Source organism: Drosophila mojavensis, unplaced genomic scaffold, assembly GCF_018153725.1.
Source record: "Drosophila mojavensis isolate 15081-1352.22 unplaced genomic scaffold, ASM1815372v1 contig_74, whole genome shotgun sequence".
NCBI classification, from domain to species: Eukaryota; Metazoa; Arthropoda; class Insecta; order Diptera; family Drosophilidae; genus Drosophila; species Drosophila mojavensis.
In genome coordinates this window covers 14,593,963-14,603,356 of record NW_025318899.1, presented here as the reverse complement: position 1 = coordinate 14,603,356, position 9,394 = coordinate 14,593,963, and the positions used below count along the sequence as shown (strand labels likewise).

The 9,394-nt window shown below is 44.1% G+C and overlaps 4 protein-coding genes across 5 annotated transcripts; 2 read left to right on the top strand and 2 right to left on the bottom strand.

Annotated features, from left to right (window-relative positions):
• Positions 1-565: 565 nt before the first annotated feature.
• LOC6582525 (eukaryotic translation initiation factor 3 subunit E) lies at positions 566-2,259 on the top strand. Its single transcript, XM_002008190.4, has 3 exons — positions 566-773; positions 866-1,258; positions 1,313-2,259. Exons 1-3 carry the CDS (start codon positions 684-686, stop codon positions 2,132-2,134), a joined length of 1,305 nt encoding a protein of 434 aa, XP_002008226.1. The 5' UTR covers positions 566-683; the 3' UTR covers positions 2,135-2,259.
• A 42-nt stretch (positions 2,260-2,301) lies between these two features.
• Positions 2,302-4,501, bottom strand: LOC6582524 (acetyl-coenzyme A transporter 1). The gene is made up of 3 exons (XM_002008189.4): positions 4,234-4,501; positions 2,773-4,166; positions 2,302-2,706 (listed from the first exon to the last, which is right to left on the bottom strand). Exons 2-3 carry the CDS (start codon positions 4,156-4,158, stop codon positions 2,518-2,520), a joined length of 1,575 nt encoding a protein of 524 aa, XP_002008225.1. The 5' UTR covers positions 4,159-4,166; positions 4,234-4,501; the 3' UTR covers positions 2,302-2,517.
• Positions 4,502-4,735: 234 nt separating this feature from the next.
• On the bottom strand, positions 4,736-6,501 carry LOC6582523 (cold shock domain-containing protein CG9705). 2 transcript variants are annotated; one of them, XM_015162487.3, is made up of 4 exons: positions 6,170-6,501; positions 5,808-6,093; positions 5,498-5,620; positions 4,736-5,425 (listed from the first exon to the last, which is right to left on the bottom strand). In XM_015162487.3, the coding sequence occupies exons 2-4, from the start codon at positions 5,939-5,941 to the stop codon at positions 5,254-5,256; spliced, it is 429 nt and encodes a 142-aa protein (XP_015017973.1). In that variant the 5' UTR covers positions 5,942-6,093; positions 6,170-6,501; the 3' UTR covers positions 4,736-5,253. The 2 variants fall into 2 exon arrangements, with proteins under 2 accessions (XP_015017973.1, XP_002008224.1); XM_002008188.4 differs by having other exon boundaries at positions 5,808-5,956.
• Positions 6,502-6,585: 84 nt separating this feature from the next.
• LOC6582522 (E3 ubiquitin-protein ligase RFWD3) lies at positions 6,586-9,345 on the top strand. The gene is made up of 2 exons (XM_002008187.4): positions 6,586-8,280; positions 8,338-9,345. Exons 1-2 carry the CDS (start codon positions 6,780-6,782, stop codon positions 8,889-8,891), a joined length of 2,055 nt encoding a protein of 684 aa, XP_002008223.1. The 5' UTR covers positions 6,586-6,779; the 3' UTR covers positions 8,892-9,345.
• The last annotated feature ends 49 nt before the right edge of the window (positions 9,346-9,394 follow it).

The following is a 9,394-nucleotide window of genomic DNA, read 5'->3' as shown; positions in this document are numbered from 1 at the left end:
TAGCCAAAAGTTGGTATGCTGATTCCTTCAATTAACAAAAACTACAAGTAATAATGGCACTGAGCACGTATATTTATAATTCCGCAGTTTTCTCAGCTTATATCGAATTGCATTTGTAGGTGTTGTTTGTTTTTTGAGCTACAACTGATCGTTAATTGCAAAGTACCTCTATAAACTATTTACAATATGTATCAACAAAACAAAAATATTGGTATTTCTAATGCCGTACGTTTAATGATCCCTTGGCAAGATACCATAATTAATCCATATGTATACATATATATATATATCTTATAACAAAAAGATTATTCACATCAATGTACACCTATATATACAAGCAAATATGTGAATTCAAATGGTGAAGTATTAAATATATTAAAGTGTTGCAAGCAAAAATTCAAAGAGCTTTTTATCTGCCGCGCAAATGTAATGTAAGGGAAAGCTGACTGCTATAGCATCAATCACTGTATCGATATACGAAAAATATCGTATACTCACCCGGCTATCGATGCTCAACAACAATATTGCCTCCTGTCAGTGCTTACATGCTAAAAACATAAAAATAACATTTCTTTTCGCCATAGGGCAGCACTGTGCGTCTTTCGCACGCGTATTTTTGTGCAGATTTTGTGTGGAAATTAATAGTAATTTGTTGATAAAATAGTGAAAATACAGTTGCAATCATGGCACAATTTGATCTAACACGCATCAATTGTCAATATCTGGACAGACATTTGACTTTCCCACTGCTTGAGTTTTTATGCGGCAAGGAGGTTAGAAAAATTCATTGCTTCGTGTCACCGTCATCAAATGTCAAATTCTTCACAAATGACTATAACTTTCATAATTTACCTATGTTCCGCAGATCTACAATCAGCAGGAGCTGCTGGAGTATATTCTGGAGACGGTGAACAAGACGAACATGATTGATTACACCATGGACACACGCAAGCGTCTTAATCTCAGTCAGGAGATGCCGGAAGAGCTTGTGCAGCGCAAGGCCGAGGTGTTGGCTACATTGAAGCAGCTGCAAAACGAAGTGGCGCCCATCATGAAGGCCACCGACATTCTGAAGAACGGCGAGAGCATGAAGGACTCGAAGACTTTTGTGAATGCTCTGCAGAAGGACTACAATTTCAAGGTGGAGCACCTGGAGAGTGCCTACAAGCTGGCGAAGTACTTGTATGAGTGCGGCAACTACCAGGAATCAACATCATACTTGTATTTCTGCCTTATTGTCATGTCGCCAAATGATAAGGTAAGTAAAATGCATTTATCCTTAGGAATGGTGTCTTATTTGTCATCCTTGCAGAACTATCTGAATGTGTTGTGGGGAAAGTTGGCCGCTGAGATTCTGACTCTCAACTGGAATACCGCACTTGAGGATTTGACGCGTCTGCGTGACTACATTGATAGCGCAAATTTCTCGACCATTCAAGCGCTGCAGCAGCGCACCTGGTTGATCCACTGGTCCGTGTTGGTGTTCTTCAATCATCCAAAGGGCCGTGACCTCATTATTGAGATGTTCCTGTATAAGCCACTGTATCTGAATGCTATACAGACGATGTGCCCACACATTATGCGCTACTTGGCCACCGCCGTGGTCATCAATCGCACTCGTCGTAATGCTCTCAAGGATTTGATTAAGGTCATACAGCAGGAGTCGTACACCTATCGTGATCCCATCACCGAGTTCCTCGAGTGCCTCTACGTGAACTTTGACTTTGAAGGCGCACGTCTCAAGTTGCACGAGTGCCAAACAGTCATTTTGAATGACTTCTTCATTGTCGCCTGCCTCAACGAATTTGTGGAGGATGCGCGTCTGATGATCTTCGAAACATTCTGTCGCATCCATCAGTGCATCACCATAAGCATGCTCGCTGACAAGTTGAATATGAAGCCCAACGAGGCCGAATGCTGGATTGTCAACCTTATACGCAATGCTCGTCTCAATGCAAAGATCGATTCGAAACTTGGCCACGTCGTAATGGGTACACAGCCACTAAGTCCTTATCAGCAGCTGGTGGAGAAGATTGACTCGCTGTCCATGCGCTCAGAGCATTTGGCGGGTCTGATTGAACGCAAGAGCAAACAAAAGAATCAAGAATCCATTGACTCCTGGAAGTACTATTAAGCATAAGAGAAACTCGTATTTTTTGTATTTCAAAACGCCGGCAATTATGCCAATAACGATTTGTAGAAAAACTAATGTTACGCCACATGGTGCGAATAAAACAACATCTCTATTCGCAGCCAGAACATCCTTATTGCCCACACCCATGCATAGATATATATCCAAAATTTTATTTTTATGCTAAACATTGAATTTAATTTAATTTCCATGCGGAATAAGTTATTTAACACAATACGGAGGGTTGGGCATAGCTCATTAACAATTTACATCTCGCCTAGCTTACAATGCAGATAGGTCCTAGTCCTAGTCCTAGATTTCTATGTATAGCTTCTTGTACCAATGACTGTGCGCGTAGCGCAGAATGAAGATCAGACGATTAATTGCTACCTCATTTTATTTCTGTATGCGGATGGTTTGACTACCATCCAGGCCTTGGTCGGCAAATTCTGCAGACGGACTATCCATTTGCGCACCACCGCTAGCCAAATGATGCCATATATCACACACACTGCCGCTTCCAAGTAGTAGCCATCAAATATGATCTCGCAAGTGCCAGAAGCTGACGAACAGGCCTGATAGAAAAAAAAAGCGAAATTATTGAATATGCAGATAGATAGATTGCAGTGAAGGCGACTTGCCTGCTGTTCTTCCTTATCCTCGCAAAGGTTTTCGGGTTGTGTGGTGCACTGCTTTATAGTTAGTACGTCCACTAGCCAAAGCACCACCGTATTCGGCCAATTGCCGCCAAGATTGCACAATGTATTTAGGAATGTCATGTAGGTGCCACCAACGGCAGGATCCGATATCTTGGCAAAGAACGCCATGGCGGCCACAAACATTGAGTACAGGAATACCTGATAACAGCCATAACTGAAAACAAGAAGCACATAGTAGTAGACGGGCACCTCGCCGCCGGAAATCAAATAGGGAGTGGCATAGGCAATAAGCGAGGCCACAGTCGCAAACACGATACGATAGGGTATTGCCTTTAGGTATACATCCAGTGGACGGGGACCGTTGGTATATTTGCCCACTATGAGGGGCAATATAAGTTGAAGTGGAATCACGGGAATAGCCAGCAGGGCTAACTTCTCCTTGGGCACGCCGGCATCGATGAGTTTCAGTGAGGTAACCGCATCGGAGGCTGCAAAAGTTACTTTTACGGTGAGCAGAATGCCAGCTAAAATCTGTACGGGTCGCTTGCGAACCATATCCCAGAGGACCCTGTAGCTTTCGTGTATGCTAAGTTCGTGCTCCTCCTTGTAGCGTGCATCGGTGTGAGCGTCTTCGACATCGTTCTCACGTTTGAATATTGCCACCAGAGTGGTTGCCACGATGAATGTGATGCCCCAGAACCAGAGGAAACGTGGCAGGGTAACCATGCCCGCATCGCCTGGCTCAGATCGCAAATATGTGTTGCAAAAGTCCTTCGACTCCAGAGCAATGAACACCACATAGCCCAAGAAGTAGCCAGCCGTTTGGCCCACACTATTGCAGGTGGAAGCGTAGCCCACATTGCAACGTTTCAGCATAGTCAGAGCCCAGCCGTCGACCGCGATGTCCTGCGTGGCGGCCAAAAAGTTCAGCACAAAAAACAAGAGCGTTAGTAATGGCACATTCGGCTCCAGGTCTTTGCCACCCAGCCAACGATCCACGTGCACCGACAACAGCAGCATAAAGAAGCCCAACAAATACTGCACAGGCACCAGCCACGATTTGCGACGACCGAAACGTCGCACGTACAGTGAGTCCACAATGGGTGCCCACAGCAGCTTGATGCTGAATGGCCAATAGGCGAACGAGAACTCCGCCTGCTGTTTGTAGCTGGCGCCTCGATTCTGCAGCAGCATGGGCACAGCAGCAATCAAGCCAATGGGAATACCTTGCAGCACGTACAGGAACAGCAATATGGCTATGTTACGCCTGTCGCCCCGCAAATCAGGCTTCTCCTCTGTGTCTCCCTGTGCCATGGTTTCGACGAGCGTTTGCTCGTCATGCGCTTGACCCCGACGGCGAGCGGACATGTTGTTGTCTGCAAATTGACGGACAATGAAATGTGTTATGCATGTTTTAACTCATTATTTCATTTGCGCTCTCACCTTCAGCTGCTTCTCTAATCAGCAGCAAATAAAAAACAACAACAGCTGCAGGTCCACGTCAGTTAAAGGTGGCTAATGTTAGCAACGGGTTTCCAAAAAAAAAAAACAAAAATTAATTTTTTGTAAACCTTCTGAACCGAACTTCAAAACAAATTAATTTAATCAAATTTATTTCAGCGATTTATATCATTGTATGACGATGTGGCGCTGGTTTGTTGACGTTCGCGTTTCGCCTGATTCAAGTACTATTCATATTTAGCAAAACGATTCGCTCGACCAACATCGAACGTATCGAAAGCCAGTGAGAGTATCGATAAATCGATTAACCTGTAAAGCTCATTTCACAACCGGTTTTTAGATACCACTTTTTGCTCTTCAAAATATTTACCCCCACATGCAGAAAAAGCAATTATATGCATATGTACACATACATATTATTAAATAGCTTTTTGAACGCACTGATAAGGCCATTGTTCCAAATGCAAACAAGAAAATACAAATATTGAAAATTTCAGCTTTTTTATTTTTTTTTTAGTAATAAAGATATTCGGTCATTTGCTTTGCTTTGCGTTTACAAATTAGATAATTCAATATGATTCAAAATTAAGCTTTCATATACTGTTACAGGCTCCAAATCAAACCATCGAGAAATTTCTCGATATTTAATAACAATATTCCAGATTACAAGACGAATCCATTACAAATCTTCAAACTGGTCTTTTCAAAAAAGTCTAACACAATTGTGACAAAAGTTAAATATATATTTTTTTGCTTAGCTTAATAATAATAAAGACTTAATTGAAACTGGCTGGCTGGCTGGCTGGCTGTGTGACGTACAATTGATTAAGTCGTTTTGTATGCTTTCATTTGCTGTTGTTTTTATCTCATTCTGTTTGTCTTGATCGGCGTTCGCTGGCCAACTGTTTATTGTTATTTAATATTGTTTTCATTGTTTTCTGTTTTCCTGCTGCGTGCTCCAGTTAATTAAATTTTGTGGAAGGCCTTTACAGAAGCGAGTATCTATTTGGCGGGAGAGCCACAGAAGACTGGTTCCTCCCACTTGTGGTGCACTTCGGGCGTCAAATTGCTTATCTGCACGTGCACGGCCTGGTGTTTCTCAAACTTGGGCGGAATGGCGCAGAGGCGATATTTGACCTCGTCGCCAGGCATGGGCACATATTCGCCTTCGATGCTATTGCAAAATGAATTTAAGGTGTTAAATTGCGTGTAAAAACTTTGAAGTCAACGTATTTAATGAACTTACTCGGAAACATGGCAAAAAACGTCCTCGCCGCCGTCGTGCGGCGTGATGAAGCCGTGTCCTTTAGTGCGGCTAAAGGATTTCACAACACCGGCAACCATTGGATTTTCCATGGCACGCGCTGAGCTGTTTTGTTGGTTGTTGTTGGTATTGTTTTGTAAAAGTGCGCGCGCGTGTTTGTGCAAGCAAAAAGGAGGAGGAGCAGACAATTAAATCAATGCCAGATGAGAAGGTCGGGTATGCTAGGCTAAAAGCAGAGCGAGAGAAAGAGAGAGAGAGAGAGAGAGAGAAGGATAGGGATGGGGCGACTTACGTCGAGGCCGTGCGTGTGCGCCGCGTGATGATGGGACTCGGCAGCTGGAGCGTAGCATTTGGACTATGGCTATTTGGATGATACACCGGTGGTTTAGCGGACAGCATCTTTTCGGGTGTTTTTGCGTCGGCCATGGTAAGTGTATTTTCCTGTTAGCGGAGCAGCAAAGGAATGATTTACTATATTGTATGTATGTATTGAAGTTAAATTGGCGCGTCGGCAGCGTCGGCTTTCGTTTTGCTTCGCGTGTGTTTAGATTTCTTACTGAAATGGACAGCAGCCAAGTCTGTCGAGTTCAAGGACAGAGCGGTTAGTCAGCAAATTGCGTTGCTCTTACAAAAAGTATACGAATTGTCACTTACCAAACAAACGGGCAGTGGACAGTGCGTTGCGTGCTTTAGCGGCTGCAAAATTTTCGAGTTTTCGAAAATATTTCACTGTGTGCCTGGGGATTTGCGATTTGTATCCAGTCACTAATACTGATGCAATTTATTTGCCGGAATACGAAATATGATTGCCGGCAAAGATGCTCATTTAAAGCAGCGTGGCCGTATTAGACACTTGCAAAGTATTTCACTCTCACAATGATTACGCTGATTCCGGTGTTTTATTGGTACTTTATTACCAATAAGCAATTGAAATCGTTCTTTCCTTTACAAAACCAAAAATGAATGGCGTCTACAGCGTCGAAATGTCGTCGAAATATTTCGCAAAATATCGATACTTCTGTTAATATACTCATTTCAGTCAATGCCAGTGCTGCCAGACATATGGAGTTGCCAGATGTCGCATCTTTAAGCATATAAAATCAACGCGCTATATCAATGTTATTACAATCAACAACAAAACAAAACCAAACAACAAAACAAGTAAATGCAACATAATGCTAATTCCATAGCGACATAAATTAATATTTTTTAGACGTCGCTGGCTAGCATCCATCAAGCTTAATAAATTTACCAAATATAAATCATGAGTGACAGTGACTCGGATGCAGCTGAGCAGGATGCGGACAGCCAGGACTTTCAGCCTGTTATTCTGAACCGTTCGCGTAGATATCAGCGTATTGGACCAACTCAGAACTTGGACCCTAATAATTTGCAAGAGATGGTCGACGCAGCACCTGAAGAACAAGAGGTCAATATAGAGCCAATTGCGCAGCGGCGCAGTGTAGATGTGCTGCCTATGGATGATGATGAAGATGAAGAGCCGGAAGCGCTCGATGAGCAAGGAGCGGCTGATGAGCCAGAAGCGGCTGATGAGCGAGAAGCGGCTGTTGAGCCAGAAGCCGATGAGCCAGAATCGGTCGATGAGCTAGAAGTGGCAGCCGAACCCGAACCTGCAGACAACGAGGAGCAGCCTGCTGTTGAACAGGAGATAGCTGATGTGGTAGAAGCAAATGCAGAGCAGCCTACAACATCCCGCAGAGCAGAACAACAAGAAGACGGCATTATTAATCTTGACTCTCCGTCGCCGCCTAAGAAACGTAAGCGTCTGTCTAATGCCGCCAACAATATGGTGGGTACGCCAGTAGCCAAGGCATCCTCAAATGAAGACGATGAGGATGACGGCATGACGTGCCCCATATGCCTGGAGTCATGGGAAATGAGCGGTGAGCATCGTTTGGTATCTTTGCGCTGCGGTCATCTCTTTGGTGAATCCTGCATACGCCGTTGGCTGATCGAAAGCCAACGACAGTCGGCAGTTAAAGTGTGTCCACAATGCAAGACAAAGGCTGCCAATCGAGACATACGCTGCCTCTATGCGAAGCGAGTGCGGGCCATCGACCGCACGGAGGAGCACGACATGCGCAGGGAGCTGGAAGCGGAGCGGCGACGTTGTCAAGAGCTTACAACGGAGCTAGCCACAGTTAAAATGTCGCACTCCCTCACAGTCAACAAGATGAATGCCCTACAGCTGGACTACGACAGACTGCGCCAGATGGTGCGCGCTGGTGGCGGCTGCCGTGGAGCTTACAATGATGACAGTGGAAGTACATTGAAGAGCATCAGCCAATTGCCTAGCCATCGACTCTATATGGAGAAGAACTTTGAAATAACACGAGAGCCTGGTTGCCGAGTGCTGCTCTACTCGGCTGCACAATCGACGTTGATTGCCTCGCAGAAAAGTGCACAAAATCTGTTTCCGGGCTACGGCGTCCGCTTCATCGATCCGCCAAGCTTCAAACCACTGCACTTTCTGCACACCTCGGCGTTGCTAGTGCGAGACATTGGCTTTAGCGAGAGTCAGCGCCTGCTGACCGTGGCCAGTCGCGAGACCCGCATCAAGACCTACGACGTGCGCACCCGCCAATGCAGCAACATGTTCATGGCCAATGAGAAACCGCTCTGGTCTTGTGGAGTGGATCGCAACGAGCGTGAACATTTTCTCTATGCGGGCGACCTTAGGGGTGGGGTCTATGTATTCGATATGCGCTTCCCGGAGACAATCCTCAGCGAGTTTCAATCTGAGGGTAAGCTAACAGCGATTCCCTTCTTACGTCTCTTTTAATGTTGATATTTTTTTACAGAAAACTTTAGTCCTGTGATAAACATAGCTGCCGTGCCCGCGGGCAAGGTGTTCACCAACGGTGGGTTTCTGGTCTGCCAGCTGACCGTGGTGAAATTTTATGAGTATGCCAGTGATACGGCCGTGCCCACCCGCCTCAATGTCGAGGGGCCCTTCCTATCTATGCAATATGATGTGCTGCAGGACACGGTGCTCTTCTCAGCACGTTCCAATGCCAATTACCCCCAGTCGCGTTTTATACTCACCAAACTGGACAAAATTGATGGCGTACCAGTGCTGCAAGTAAAAGCAACAATATTTGGCTCCACTGCCACGCCCTATATGACACGACCCACACAGCTGGGCGTGGAGGATAATACGCTGGTCGTTGGCTACTTGCAGGACAACAAACAGCTAATGATGTACGACGTACGGAGAGAGGAACGCGTCCAAACGATGCCGGTGAATGAGGTTGTCTACGACATCTGTCCAGTGAACACATCGGCTGGCTCCTATTTGGCCGCCCTAACGGATAACAAATGTCGCATCTATAAGGTCAACAGCAGCAGAAATTAAAGAGAATGCCAGTTCTCTGTTGCTGTCGCCAAGGCTGTGACATTCCAAAGTTTTTAAGCAGAATTAGCTAGTGACTAGTTAAAAGTTATACAATTAAGAGTTATATTTCATTATGGTTTTTTATTTAAACATTCTCATGCTTGCTTTTGAGACACAAACTTGAAATAGAAGTACTATATTCATTTAATCATTATTATTTGTATCACTTGAACACACAGATCTTGACCATAAATGCTATTTATTTTTGCCGAGCTTTTTTTTAATTTTATTTAATTTTAATTTTCTTTTTTTTTATTTTTTATTTTGTGTCTAATTAATTTAATATCTTTTCTTTTTCTTTTGTATCAATGTGCAAATTACATATACGTTTACCTAAATTATTTCGATATTTGAGTATATTCGAAAAGTAAAAAACATTGATGAAAAATGCAGCAAAAGACAATACAAATATAAATATGGTCTTTTAATTTACATTTAAGTTTGCTGAATGCTTGACTAATATA